Source organism: Eptesicus fuscus, chromosome 10 (assembly GCF_027574615.1).
Source record: "Eptesicus fuscus isolate TK198812 chromosome 10, DD_ASM_mEF_20220401, whole genome shotgun sequence".
NCBI classification, from domain to species: Eukaryota; Metazoa; Chordata; class Mammalia; order Chiroptera; family Vespertilionidae; genus Eptesicus; species Eptesicus fuscus.
Genome location: NC_072482.1, coordinates 7,968,079 through 7,984,071, shown reverse-complemented (window position 1 = coordinate 7,984,071; position 15,993 = coordinate 7,968,079). Strand labels below are relative to the sequence as shown.

Here is a 15,993-nt window from a genome sequence, read left to right as displayed (position 1 = left end):
AAAAATCAAGGTATGAGAAGCACACTGATTCCACTATCCTGCCCAAACCTCACCATGCTATAAAATAACTAATTGGAGTGGGTATTTTAATACTATTTCCCTGATGGGTACACCACAATGTCTAAAAGGAAACAACCTTAAAAATTTCAGATTCACTCTGTTCTTCTTACTGCAGATCCTCAAAATTTAGCTGTAACTTACACAATTTTTCCCTTTCAAAGGTTACGAGAATTAAGCCACTCTATTCTTAATTTCTAACAGGGAATAAAAGCAGAAAAGAGATTAGAGTATAACTCCAAGCAGTAAGAGCAGCAGGTTAGTGCAAAAATGTTTTAATTTACCTGCTATGATATAAGAATTTGCAACCCTGTTATGGGAATAACCACAAAACATTTTGTCTTATTGCTACTTTCATTTTTACTATAAAGTTAAACTCTCATCAATGAGGAAGCATCTCTTCATACCTGTAATTGTAGATATGAAGAGTAAGAAAAGCAGAATACATTTGTTTAACATGGCAGAGATACCGCTAATAGTTAGATAAAAACCAAACTTACCAGTATTTTTCCTTTTAAAGACCTAAAGTATTTGACAAATTCTAAACGTTTAACAGATACAAACTGCCAGCTTTCCCAGCCCTCTCAACTCCTTCCCACTTACCGCCTAGTTTAGACATAAATGCAAAGGTCTAAAGCTTATACTATGATTATTTCGGCGCTCAAATGGCATAATGAATAGAAGATAAAAATTGACAAAGATTCTCCCCTTTACCAAACTCTAGCTAGGATCCTCTTGAGCCTTTTCTCAACTAGGCCTCAACCTTGGCCTATAAAAACTATAGACTTTTAACACAAATGATTTCATCTACTCCTCTCCCCCAACAGTAAAAGATTTAGACAAACACTAATAATTTCTAACAGCTCAAGGCCCCATCCCTAGGTTGACCATAGCCCCTCGTTAAGTGCCTGCCTAGGGTTGTCAAAAGAATTTAAGGTTTGTTATAACCAACATCTGACTACAGCCCCCAGAGCACCCTATCTTAGAGCACTTACTAAAAAGAATTTACAATTGTGAATTATCCTTGACCCTTTGAGATGTGTATGTATCTCCTACAATTCTGAAGTTTTTGCTCAAGGACATGAAAGCCATTCCTTTAAAAGGTGGTCATCAGGAAGGAGAGGGTCTCAGTCCCTCAATCTCTTTAGGATAGAATCCTAACTTCCATGGTTGTCAGCTAAGAGGCACCGCCCCACCTTATCATTTACACTGATCAACCCTTTGTAATTTGTCATTTCCCTGACTCTACTGAGCCAAAATAGCAAACCCTGTCTAGTCCCTAACCTTTTAAAATGCCCAGTCCCTCTGCACAAATCCAAGTTGAGTTCAGTTCACATAGGACCTTCTATTATAGCAGTAAATTACTGATTAAGAGCTATCCTTACCACTTTAACTAGTGTCCAGCTTTGTTTATCTTTGACAAAATAAAGTAATAAAGAAGGAATGTTAAGTTAAACATATCTCAATTAAAAGATTAAAAGAAAAAACATATCTCAAGTAGTAAAGACTTAGTTGCTTTATATAAGATCATTTAGATATAAAGTTCTTTTTCAAAAAAAAAAGGAAACATGAAGGCTTCAACTCCATGAAGGAATCATAAATTCAAGGAGTCAACCAATCAACATTTGGGGCTTGAAAGAACACCTGGTAAACATCAAACCCCAACCCTTCATGTTACAAATGATGAATCTAATGCCCAAAGAGATTAAGTGACTTACCCAAGGTGATTTAAATGAAGGACTGGATTAAAAAAGGTTAATTCAGTGTGATTGTCTTCCTGACTCCAACATGAAATATTCTTTCTCTTGCATTCTCATTGGTAAAAGTAATATTCACCATTAATCATTCAAGATCAAACATGAACATATATTACCCTTAGTACAATATGAGTTTTTACAATTCCACTATACACCACAACTGTACATTGAGGACAGTTTGTTTGATGCAAGTACACATAAGATTTCATTTCATTTGGGAAGGCTATTTCAATAGTCCTAGGAAAATATATAAAGCACCTTGTTGAAGAGAAATTGCTTTCACACACAAGCAAAGAAACAAATCCCCATGCGTAAACCCAAAGGAGAGCCAAATGATGTAGATAGTCTTAAGAACAACCAAAAGAAGAAAAATAAAAGTAAATAAAAAATCCTTTTCTGCACTTACCAGCAAAGCATTTGGAACAGAGGTTCATAGTCTTGCTGGACCTAGGGCAAAAAAGAAAAAGGAAAAAAAAAGAAAGAAGAGCTAAAAATTCAGTATCACTGGCCAGGCAACTACACTAATAAATTAATAATAAGTCCCCAACCAGCCACACCACCCCCACAACAAAACACAATACTTCTTATTTGTGAGTTATCCAATGCACTATTTTTTGTGATTAGCAGCTATTTCTCCCACATAATTATCACATTCCTGCTGTTCACACTGGAACATATATCACAAAGTTATCACTACAATGAAAACTTTATCTGTAAAGGGGTAAAACTTCCTCATTGTATACACATTCATTTATCTCTGCAGCATTACTTGAACTTTTATCTTGTCTTCTTTCCCCTCATTCCATTCCTATTTCAAGATCCTGTCACATTATGACCTTGCTGTTTAAAATTCTTCCTTCAGATGTTCCCAATAAAATTATTTTTCATGTCCTTTCCTCGTTAATAATAGCTACTAGTCACGGAAAAATAACTTGGGTGGGCACTTGACATGCATTATCTTAATTTTCCTAACATCCCTGAGATGGGAATTATATTGCTTTGCTTCTAAATGTATTTTTTTTTAATCACATTAACATTTGTACAACCAGGAAACATCATACAATTGGCTGTAAGGAATGACTAATTTAATGAGAAAATGTTCCCACCACCTCCTACAAGGGGTCTTAAATTCAGAGGTCTTAGGAAATCAAGGCCATACAGTCGCATGTCCATGTGAAAGGTGAGCAGCTTGCCCAAGGTCACAGAGTTGTAGAAGTGCAGAGGAAGTATGTGACCTCGGTACTGAGCCAACTCCAAAGGCCATCCTGCAATCCTCTGTAAACAACATAGCACAGTATGTGGCATCACACAGCAGCCCAGGCACAACACAGTGGGCAAGCAATAATAATTTGTCTCTAAGTTATTCTCATTGCTATCTCCCTTCCTGATTCTTAAGTACTAGACTCATTCCTACAGCTTTCTGCCAAAAGACTCCTGGAATACTCTGTTGAATAATCTGACCTATTTACAGCCTCATTCCTCAGCAACTCCCTTCCCCATATTTTAGTCTTTGCCCAGACCCACTCCTCCACGTGGAATAAACCAACTTTCTTCTGCCTCCTTAGTAAACTTTATAATTAATGAAAGCCTTCCTCAGGAAGTATTCCCTGATGACTATGATTGTATGCCAATGTAATGGAACCAATGGTTAGTAACTATCATAAGGTGACAAAATCGGGGGTGGGTAAATCTTGGGGCAAGAAGGGATGGTCATTATTTCTTCTTCCCAAAGAAGATGCTACGTTAACAGGTGGATCTTTCTTTAAGACTCTACTTAATATAAAGACAACAAAGTAAGGAAATTTAAGCATCAATAACTGCATACAAATGAAAAAATGGAAGATGTATTAATAGTGGAATCTAACAGTTTTTATATGCCTACTATGTGGTAAGCATGATACCAGATGCCTTCAACCCCATTTCACCAAACTAGAAAACAGAGGCTCCGAGAGGGTATATAACTTGCCAAAGGTTACAAAACACGTTAGTGGATGAACCTCATCTGCTGAACTCTAAAGCCTGTGTTGTTTTCACCACATCATGCCTCCAATGCCTCCAATACAGAGGAGAGGGGTAATCTGGGAGAATGATCCCACAACTAAAGATTTAATTTATGGTAATTAGGTCAGCTCTCTTCATATGGTAAAAGCGCAATGCCTCCCCTCCAAAAACATATACCAGCAGGAGGGCAGACATTGTGCTAGTTCCATCTCATAGAAGATCTGGATAAAGGAATCCCTTTGTTACTAGAATTCCCCCCAGAGAAGCAGGCCTCTTCCAGAAGTGGTTGCCATCTCTCATCCATGCAGTGCCATTAGAGCCAGAGGTAACTTATTTCTCACCTCTGCTGCTCCCCAGTGTCCAGGAGAAATCATGAAAAATCTAAAGAAAACAACTGAGGGCAGCTCAGCACCAATTGTACTAGTTTTAACATCTGTGTAAGCTGGTAAGAAAAACTGGCAAATAGCATTTTTTCTCTGCATCCCTTTATCTCTTTTCAGATACTTTATGTATTTAAAACACCCACTATACCAATATATTACCTAAATGACATACATTCTACTTTCTACTTAGGAATTTTTCAGCAATATGGTTATCAGATTACAAATGAAACTACACAGCTACTGATATTATTAATCAAAACAGATTTTGGCTATAGAAATAATGGCCACTGATAATGCCAACTTGGATCCTGTAGGTCAACACCAATGAACTAAAAAAAAAAAAAAAAACAGGCAGAGGCTTCTGAAAATTCTGCTCCTTTCTCATGTTCAACATGTAAAACTTGAAGCTAGCCATAGGCATACAACTACAGACTATCCATGAAAAAACAGTGTGATCAACGTGCAGTCTTGGGACAGACAACAGAGTCTCTATGTGGCAGCAACCATGAAAGGTGAATAGGATTTTCTTATGTCCCCACTGCTGAAAAGAAATTGCTCTTACTGAGGTCTCCAATGGCTACCATGTTTCTAAAACCAAGGTTTAGTTTAGTAGGTTGAATATTGACCACACAAAGACGTCAAATCCTAATCCCTGGAATTTACCTTATTTGGGAAAAAAGGTCTTTGCAGGTTAATTAAGGATTTTGAGTTTACCCTGTATTATCCAGGTGGGTCCTCAATGACATTACTAGTGTTTTTGTGACAGGGAATGGGGAGTTTGGAGAGACACACAGAAGAGGCACTCAGTGAAGATGGAGGTACAGACTGGAGAAATATGGTCACAAACCCAGAAATGCTGAGGTTGGTGAAGAATGGATTCTTCCCTAACACTCCCCCACCCCTAGAGGGAAGTCAGTCCTGCCAGATTTTGGACTTGTAGCCTCCATAACTTTAAGAGAATAAATTTCTGTTGCTTAAGCCATCAAATTTGTGGTAATTTGTTACGGCACCTTCACCAGCATTCAACCAGATTCTTCTTTGAAACTCTACTTCTGCCTTCTTGTCACTCAGATCCTGGATCAAATATGCCTCTACCCTCTAGTTTTCCTCCCACCTAACTGCTCCCCATTAGCCACCTTTGCTGACTCCTCCTCCACCGTCAAGACTTTATCTGGAGGTCTAAGGACTAAGTCCTCATTATCTCTACTTGCTTAGTGATCCCATGACTTTAAATAACATTATATATTAAAGATTCACAAACGTTCACCCTCATCACCTTGCTCCAAACTTATATATATCTAACTGCCTATTCAATACCTCAAATTCAACATTTCAAACTAGAACTCTCAATACCCCCAAAATGTGCATGACTCATTTTGTCCACCTTTGTAAATGGCAATACCCTCTTCCCTGTCACTCAAGTAAAATCCTAGAAACCAACTTTAATTCCCATCCTTACAGCAGTCTCAGTCATACACAATACTCAACAAGATCCATTAGTTCTCTTTCCAAACAGACCTCAATATCTACTTCTCTTCTTTGCCAATGCCTCTACTCTGGCCACCATTAACTTTCATTAGACCTGTGCAATGACTTTTTACTGATCTCCGCATTACCATTTTTGACCTTGCACAATGATTTTACACACAGCAGTCAGAGTAATCTTTTAAAAACAAGTTAAGATCATGCTATTTTCTTACTTAATGCCATTCAACAGTTTCCTATTGCATTTAGTATAAAACTCAAACTTCTTACCAAAGTCTTGAAGTCTCCTGATGATCTGACTCAATTTCCCCTCTTCATTTCTTATCATTTGCTCCTCTCAATACCACATTCCAACCACACTGGCCTTTTTTTCAGTTCTAAAATGTGTTGTAGAGTTCTTGCCAATGTTGTTCCCTCTATCCTGAAATCAATGTGACTGGCTCTATCTTGTCACTCAGGTCCTGATTCAAACCTCTTCAGTAGGCTTTACCCCACCCAATTTAAATCAGTCCCTCTTCTTGTTTTCTTTGCATCATTCTTGCGTATCTCACCACTGACCTGTCTGCTTGGTGAATATCTTTCACCACTAGAAGTTAAGTGTCATTATATCTTTCATCACTAGAAGTTAAATGTCATAAGCACAAAGACCCTCTTGGCCACTTGATTCTTAATAGGTACCCAAAAAAATATTTGTTAAATGAAAAAATGAATCCTCTCTTTAAGGCATGAACCATGAAAAATCTAAGTAGATTTGGAAAATGTATTTTGTAAAGGTCATTCAAACACCACCAAGAAAACAGAGCATGCCCTAACCAGTCTGGCTCAATGGATAGAGCGTCGACCTACGGACTGAAGGGTCCCAGGTTCGATTCTGGTCAAGAGCATGTACCTCGGTTTCGGGCACATCCCCAGTAGGGGGTGTGCAGGAGGCAGTTGATCGATGTTTCTCTCTCATCAATGTTTCTAACATTCTATCCCTCTCCCTTCCTCTCTGTAAAAAAAAAAATCAATAAAATATATTTAAAGAAAAAAAAAAAACAGAGCATCCACAATTCCTATAGCTGCCAGCCTGTCATCTCTCAGGAGCTCTGTCACGCTGTATTAGCTACAACTGGTAGATAATGCCACCCTGTGTACCTGGCCATGATTTGTCATTCAGGAGATAACAGGTGGCAGGCACTTTTAGAAGTTTCTTTCCAATTAAATAAAGTTGGGGAAAAAACACCTTAAATTTTTTTCTTCTTTCAATAAATGTTTAATAGTTTCTGGGTTTAAATACATGCCCCTTTCATATAATATAAAAAAAGAATAGAAGCATTTAAGCAAAAACTAAAGATCATTAATAATCCTACCCAGAAATAAGAACTGTTAAATTCTGAAAGAATTCTTCCCTTACGTATAGATATACAAATTAAAAAATTTATTATATTTAACAGTATTGGTAAAATTGTGTGTGGGATGTTCACAGGTGTGCATTTTATTATACTTTAACAGACACATTTTTCATATATATGACATATTTAACAGAAATGTATAAAATTTTCACTTTATATTTACACTTATTATTTCTCATGTCATTAAACAGTCTTCAAAAACATGTTGCTCCATAATAGTTTATTATATAGGGTGGAGGCAAAAGTAGGTTTACAGTTGTTAGTATGGAAATTAAGAATAAACTCTGTTTCGTATCAACTGTAAACCTACTTGTGCCCCACTCTGTATACAAATATTATAATTTATTTAGTCACACTCTTACTGTTGGATGTTTAATTTTTTCCACAGATTTTTTGTATTATAAAAATTGCTTACTAAGCATCTGTGGATATAAATATTTGGTCATAAATATTTTAATACTAGAGGCCCAGTGCATGATTGAATCATGCACGTGTAGGGTCCCCTACACGCTTTCGCTTTCGATCGCGGGGGAGCTGGGTGCCTGTCTGCTGGTGCACCAGGCCTTTCGGCTCGGCGGAGGCTTCTGAAAGGCCTGATGCCAGAGCAGACAGGCACCCAGTTCCCCTGCTTTTGATGGTCTGCGGCAGGACGTGAGCTCGCTGCCCCAGAGGCCCCTTCTGTTCCGCAGCACAGCCATGGCGCAGACGCTGAGCTCGCGCTGCCAGCATCCCGCTGGCCCAATCGGCTACCCCGGCCACCCCGAGTCCCGCCCCCTGCGCCTCCCGCTGGCCCAATCGTGGGCGTAGCAGAGTGATGGTAATTTACATATTATCATTTTATTAGGTAGGAAGTTTCTGCCCAGCCAGTGTGGCTCAGTGGTTGAGCATCACTAGTTGGATTCCAGGTCAGGGCACATGCCCAGGTTGCAGGTTCAATTCCTAGTAGGGGGTGTGGAATAGGCAGCAGATCCATGTTTCTCTCTCATCGATGTTTTTGTCTCTCTATTCCTCCCTTTCCCTTCCTCTCTCTCTAAAACCATTAAAAACATTTTTTTTAAAAAAACTCATTCTGAGGAGAATTACTAGATGAAAAAGTATGATTCTGGTAAGTATTGCCTAATTACGTCCCAGATAAATTTTACCAATTTATACTCTCATCAAAAGCATCACAAAGTCCTTTTCCAATACACTCTCACCAACATGGGTATTATTACTTTCAAATTTTTGCTTGATGGGATAAATGGTTATCTTGCTTTAATTATATTTTCTTCTGAAATAAATAAAAAAAATCTCGTGTTGAAGGATATTACTTTTTTAATATATTTTTATTGATATCAGATAGGAAGGGAGAGGGAGAGATAGAAACATTATTGATGAGAAAGACTCATTGATCAGCTGCCACCTGCATGTGTCCTGACCAGGAATCGAACCATGACTTCCTGGTTCATAGGTCAACGCTCAACCACTGAGCCAGCTGGTGGGGCAAAATATATTAATTTTTAAATAAAGAATAAATTAATCTTCCAGCTAATTCATCTTGGAAATTGAAATAACACTCCTAATTTCTGAAAATTCTAGAAACATTTTATTTATTTGTAATACTTTTCTGACATCCATATACCACTATCTCTCACCACCCAGGGAAACACATGTATGCCAGTTCCCCCCCCCCCCCCGATATTTTAATATAAATGTGGAAATAAAAAACAATGTCACAATATCAATGTTTCTCAACAACACTTTTTTTTAATCCAAGACAGAGGAAGAAACTGAGGCATACAAAATAATAAACAGCCAAAAGGACAAACAAAAGTACCAGTGCCTGACTCTATCAAGCCCTTCCAGTCTTACATTCCCCAAATTTCTCCAGGTTAGGCATGAAACATAAAACTAAAAAAAAAGTCTATGGCCACAAAGGGATTTCCTTTTTTTAATATATATATATATTTATTATATATTATATATATATATTTCTTTATTGATTTCAGAGAGGAAGGGAGAGGAAGGAAGAGATAGAAACATCTATGATGAGAATCATCGATCAGCTGCCTTCTGCATGGTCCCTACTGGGGATCAAGCCCGCAACCCGGGCATGTGCCCTTGGCCAGAATCGAACCCAGGACTCTTCAGTCCGCAGGCCGACGCTCTATCCACTGAGCCAAACCGGCCAGGGCGGGATTTCCTTCTTAATGAAGAAAATCAATCAGTAAAAACTAACTAGTCACATTTCCTAATTCAATCATTTTTAATAATTCATAGAGAGGAAAGGCTAGTGAAGAAAGAGAAGGAAAAGAAAGGGGGGAAAAAGAAAGAAAAAACACACAACTCCTCTATAAAAAACATTCCAGTTGCCTTAAGAGGTAAGACTAGATGATTAAAGACTAGTAACAATTTGTGTGTCACGTCATACACTTAGAGCCAGAAAGTCTAACTTCCTACAACAGCTAGGAAGCAGCAAACAGCTCTACTAAATCAGTCTTTCCTCACCCCAAGCAACAAGAAAAGGGCCAGTTCAAACAGATGACATCCTAGCTGGCAATGACAAAGGAGGCTTTCAACAGTGCATCCAGCCTGTCTGAGTTGTTACACATCACTCTAAATCATTCATATGATGTCTGCAGTTTTCTTTTTAAGGGAATATTACCAAAGAAAAAGATGGAGTTGTTAGTAACCGAGATTAGTTTCTACAATGTAACAATATTGATCATGCTACTTTAAAAACTAATTTCGATGTAACATTCTAAATGCCAACTGGGGTACTGTAATGAGCAGTGTCTTAATATTTTATACACAAATTCAAAGACAGTAAGGACATAATATATACTTCTTGTTTTATGAGTTTTAAATCCTTGCACTTGCTCCGGTTGGTGGGACTCAGTGATAGAGCGCTGGCTCATGCACTGAAGGGTTTTAGGTTTGATTCCTGGTCAAGGGTACGTACCTGGGTTGCAGGTTCGATCCCTGGCCCAGGTCAGGGAGTATGCAGGAGGCCACCAATCAATATGTCTTCTCTCACATCGATGTTTCTCTCCTTTTCTCTGTCCCTCTCTCTCTCCCTTCCAGCCTCTCTTAAAAAAAAAAAAATCAATGGGAAAAATATCCTCGGGTGAAGATTAACAAAACAAAACAAAAAAATCCCTGCACTAAAAAGGTATATAGATATAAAACAAAAGTTACCATCTGTGGCCCGTAAACATTACCTTAAAAAAAAAAAAAAAAAAGGCTTAATCCAGCACTAACCATTAAAATAAGATGAGGCATGGCCATTGATAGACTAGTAAAAAGAATAAAAATTAAAGCAGGAGGAAAAAAATACAAGTCAACTAAATAAAAGTATCAAATAATTTTCCCACACAAGAGAAACTTGATGCCACTATCAATTCTAACACACAATGTATATACAGTGGCTGCAGCTGTCTGACCATATATGCCCCAAAATTATTCTTCAAAAACAAGTTATTGCCAAAACCGGTTTGGCTCAGTGGATAGAGCGTCGGCCTGCGGACTGAAAGGTCCCAGGTTCGATTCCGGTCAAGGGCATGTACCTTGGTTGTGGGCACATCCCCAGTAGGGGGTGTGCAGGAGGCAGCTGATCGATGCTTCTCTCTCATCGATGTTTCTAGCTTTCTATCCCTCTCCCTTCCTCTCTGTAAAAAATCAATAAAATATATATTTTTTAAAAAGAAGTTATTACTTTACAATTAAATCATTACTTTGCAGGTAAGCACCAATAATTTTATACTAAATACCAAGGGAGAGAGGCAGGGAGGGAGAAAAGGAGGGAAGAAAAGAGAAAGAGGGAAGAGGAGAGAGGAGGGGAAAGAGAAGGGAAGAAGCAGTGATAACGAGGGAGAGAATGGGGGGAAGGAAAGACAGAAAGCCGGCCTTCCCAAAAATCAGAAAGTAAAAAAATTCAGGTGTGCAGTAATGCCCAGGGGAATGACAAAAGTGGGGGATTTCAAAAGAGGAAGACCTTGTCTGTGAAATCAAACTCCCAGGTGCGTCTATCCAATCATAATCTGTGAAAGGGGAGAGACAGTGAAGTTCTTATCACTGGCAAAAAAACTGAAGTCTGTAAGGATGTCAGACAACACTAGTGTTGGATGCTTTATCAAGGTTTTTACACTAAAGTTTTTAAAGTGAGTAAAATACAGTTTTAAATGCACATTTCAGACATTTCTGAAGTGTGATCTCATGATTACAATAGTAGCTGCCATTGCAAAAGGCCTTTATTTAAAGACTAGAGGCCCGGTGCACGAAATTCGTGCATGGGGGGGACCTCAGCCCAGCCTGCACCCTCTCCAATCTGGGACCCCTTGAGAAATGTCTGACCACCCATTTAGGCCCGATACCAAGGGGATCGGCCTAAACGGGCAGTTGGACATCCCTATCACAATCAGGACTGCTGGCTCCCAACTGCTTGCTTGCCTGCCTTCCTGATTGCCCCTAACCACTTCTGCCTGCCAGCCTAATCACCCCCTAACCACTCCCATGCCAGCCTGATCGATGCCTAACTGCTCCCCAGCCAGCCCAATTGCCCCTAACTGCCCTCCCCTGCAGGCCTGGGTCCCCCGCAACTGCCCTCCCTTGCTGGCCTGATCTCCTCCAACTGCCCTCCTCTGCTGGCCTGGTCATCCCCAACTGCCCTCCCCTGCAGGCCTGGTCCCCCGCAACTGCCCTCCCCTGCAGGCCTGGTCCCCCCCCCCAACTCCTCTCCTCTGCAGGCCTGCCCACCCAACTGCCCTCCCCTGCAGTCCTAGTCCCCCAACTGCCCTCCCCTGCAAGCCTGGGTCCCCCACAACTGCCTTCTCTTGCTGGCCTGGTCTCCCCCAACTGCCCACAACTGCCCTCCCCTGCAGGCCAACTTGTGGCGGCCATCCTGTGTCCACATGGGGGCAGCCATCTTTGACCACATGGGGGCGGCCATCTTGTGTCTTTGAGTGATAGTCAATTTGCATATTACTCTTTTATTAGCTAGGATCATTTAGAAAGCAATGCAATAAAAGCCTTGGAATGTTAGGAACATCACAAATTAACATTAAAATGATGGTAATTCCCCTAATGTTACATGAATAGATTCTATGGCTCTAATAAAATTTCCAGTGAGTGCAACATTCACAGATTTTTAAAGTACTCTATCTCAAACAACTTATAAGGAAATATATAATTAAATAACTGTAAATATGAAGATGTGGAGAGTTCGAATAAATGTTTCATGTGCAATTAGTATTTTAATTAGACATTTAACTATTTCATCTATACACCTAAAAGTTTCTCTATTCAAGTGGACCAAAAGATTTCTTTTTTCTTATTGAGAAAAGGGAGGATTGCCTTATATCTGGATCTCTTCATTTGCAAATATATATGATATTTTAAGAAATTCAAATTCTATATTGCTGTAAAACTAATGCTCAAGAAAATTCACTTTTTTAGTAGAAAAAAATGGCAGGAAAAAAAAAGACTAAGTTACCTGAAGAAACTATATACAAGTTGACTATTAAATTTATCACTGAACCTATTTCCACCCACTTTACAAAAAGTGTTTTAGAATTCTACATCAATGGAGGACACTTTCTGGAGTGAATAAAATGTTCTATGTCTGGGTGCTGATTACAGAGATGTATATATTCATTATGCATTTTATTAAATTATAGTTCCATAAAGAATATAAATTTTTATAATTCCATACTACACCAGGCACTACTGCTGGTAGTGCCTTCATGCTGCTATGAAAACAATACACAAAAAACTTTCCAACCATTTGTTATGGGAGCAAATATTTGAGAATAAAACTGAGAAAAAAATTTGCCCTGAATAGTGGTTAGAGTTCCAGCCTTCACACCAAAGGGTCGCAGGTTCAATTCCTGGTCAAGGGCACATACCTGGGTTGCAGCTTCCATGCAAGGCCCTGGTCTGGGCACATGCAGGAAGCAACCAATCCATGTGTTTCTGTTTCTCCCAGCCCCCCCACACGACCACAATCTCTTCCACTCTAAAAAATCAATGGAAAAATATGCTCAGGTGAGGATTTAAAAAAATTATTTTCAGAGAGATAACAATAATGCCCTATCTTTCTTCTGGCTAACCATGCTGCTTCCACAAATGGGTGAGGGATGAGGGGATACTACATTTATGGAGGTTTTTTTCTGAATAATGGTCAACATAATTAAATAGCTATGAAATTTCTATAATGGTTAATGATTATACTATTTTCCATAATCTTTGCAGCCATCATTACATAAAAATACTATTGAAGAATTATATAAACATTTGTCCTACCTAAGTGGCAAATACTTCTGCTTCATCCTGGTGAAGTGCACATTTATCCATTCTTATTATGAAGAAAATTTAGGTTTGCAAGCAAAGGCATTCATTTATCCATATTTATGGAAAATTAAATCAAATGCAGGGTAATTTTAACGGAAGACGAAAAGTAAATTTAAAGCATTATTTTTAGATCTTTCTTTGTCAGAAGATGAGACATAAACCTTGGAAATGGTTAAGAGTTACAAGGGTTTAAACTACAAGATTAAACAGGCTAGCAAGGGTAAAATAGCTCTATAGCTGAAAAAGAAAAGCACAGGGTACTTCCAGCAGCTAGAAAATACCCAAGTAAAAAGACATCTGCAAAATGCAACATTTATTCATGTCGTTCAGGTAAGATGCAACAGAACATTTACAAATAATGAAGAGGAGAAGACAAAATCTAGCAAACAGATAAACACAAGAAAAATTCAAATGCTCAGGCAATGTCACTGACATAACAAATGTCTTTTATACTTCAACTAGAGGCCCAGTGCACAAAATGGGTAGGGTCCCTAGGCCTGGCCGGCCGCCACCGGTCACTTCCCTCTGCAAGGCAACCAACAGGACGATCAGGGGGCCCCCGGTGGCACTTGCCTTGGCCAGCCTGGCGCCCCCGCCGCCAGTCGCCTACCTCTGTGGGGCGACCAGCAGGGCGATTGGAGGGCCCGCGCTCACACCCGCCTTTGCTGGCCTGGGGCCTGAGGGCTGGGGACAGCTCCTGCATTGAGCGTCTGCCCCCTGGTGGTCAGTATGCATCATAACGACCAGTCATTCCACCATTCGGTCAATTTGCATATTAGGCTTTTATTATATAGGATAGCACCTTTCACTTGTTTGAATTCTAGATGTTTTATATATTTAATAACTACCTACTAGGATATTCTCAAGGGGAGAGGTAAAAGGATCAGGATCACACCTGCTTTGAATCTAGATGAAAAATGGTTGAAAGATGTTAGCAGAAGAGAAACTGCTCTCCTTATTTCCAGTCCAATGCTCATTGAAAAGGAAATAAGTTCAAAAGTTCAAAATTTCCATTTCCTGACTATTTTATCATTCACAAAATACAAGGTTGACTAAAGTCTGCAAAAGAAAATTCTCCACATAATCAACCTGAGTAGTTATAAATCCCCAGCAGAAAAAGACAAAAGAGTAAGAAGGAAACTCAAGAGTACTTTTTTTGTCTCCGTTTCACTAAGACTTAAAGTATCCCTGTTCTATAATCACCAGATTCCATTGCTTCTCTTTGTATCATATCTCATTGCCTCCCAATTCTCAAAATAATGAATTTCTAATGTCTTACTTTATAACCTTCCTACTGCTGTAATGCCTTTATAATCTTGTCATTAGTGTAACAACACAGGTTGTTCTACAGGGGTAGTGACCTGGGAGGAAAGGGCCTGGCTTGAATGTGTGACCACATGTTAGGGTTTTCTCACCCAATAAAATAAAATAAGTTACTTAGATCAATGACCTCTGACAGTCTATGAATCTAGGATCACGCAAAAATATAGTAATATATAATCTAATAAGAGAACTACTAAACTTTCCTTCGTTATTTCTAAGCTAGATATCTACTAAGAACTTCTCATGGGGACTATTTCCTAATTTTTTTCAGTTTTCTCACTCTGGTACATTTTTTCTGAGATCTTCATTAAAGCTTACACTGTGATGGTCTAATATAAATGGTGAAGAAATGGCCCTGTGATTTCTTTAAGTGCCATTCCAGTTACATGACTTCCTATGGATGGTTTTAAATGCAAAGGCACTGCTAACTCTTATTTAACTTAACTGGTTTTCTTATCACTTTGTGATTCGATGCACTACCATTGGTATAAACTCAATCCTATTCTCATACTGAATTTCCACAGCTATTTATTTTCCTTAAGAAAATTATCTTGCCTTGATTCTGCTAAATGCCACCATGTATGTATATTCACCAACTTTTCTAACCTACCAGATATTCTCAATTTTAATTCAGGTGTCTATTGAGCCCCTAGTCCACCAAACTTGATGCCATTCACAAACACAATGAGCACATTCTGTGCCACCATGTAAGAATCTGGTGAAAATATTAAAAAGCTCAGGACCCATATGACGAAATTCAACTTGTAGTAGATGACCATCTTGTCCTCCCCAAGAGCTTGATAATCATGGGCCCATCTACCTTCTTGGCCATATAACTTGGCACCTCTCACAAACATATGCCACCTAAGCCATCACAACAAAAACAAGATGAAAGGCTGTGATCAGTCACCCCACTGCCATACAGTAGCACCCATTTTTCCTGAGAGGTACAAGCCCTTTCCAGCAGCAAAAGCTTGCCGAAAGGCAAATGTCCCGCCCTGCATCTCAATGCCTGCTGAAGACAGCAGCAGAGGCCAAGCCTATGGTTTGAACAGTCTCAGGGGATGTCAGTGACTGGCTTTGAGGTGTGGCCATCCCCCCCATACACACACTGTCCTGGGAACCTGACTAGGGCTTCCTCCTCACAGAACTGATAGAAACTCCCTCCTTCCAGCAGACCCCACGAGACTGCATAGGAGAGGCTCAGCCCTGGTAAGATCCGGTAAATATTCCGGGACAGACTCAAATGACTGGCTTTGGGATGAG

General features: G+C 39.3%; 1 protein-coding gene across 1 annotated transcript in view; it reads right to left on the bottom strand.

The window, feature by feature from the left end:
* Window positions 1-15,993, bottom strand: part of ZFAND3 (zinc finger AN1-type containing 3) — a 368,849-nt gene that overhangs the window by 257,211 nt on the left and 95,645 nt on the right. Inside the window, exon 2 of the mRNA XM_054722490.1 lies at window positions 2,221-2,261. Within this exon, the coding sequence (XP_054578465.1) occupies window positions 2,221-2,261 (41 nt within the window). The remainder of the gene's footprint in view (window positions 1-2,220; window positions 2,262-15,993) is intronic.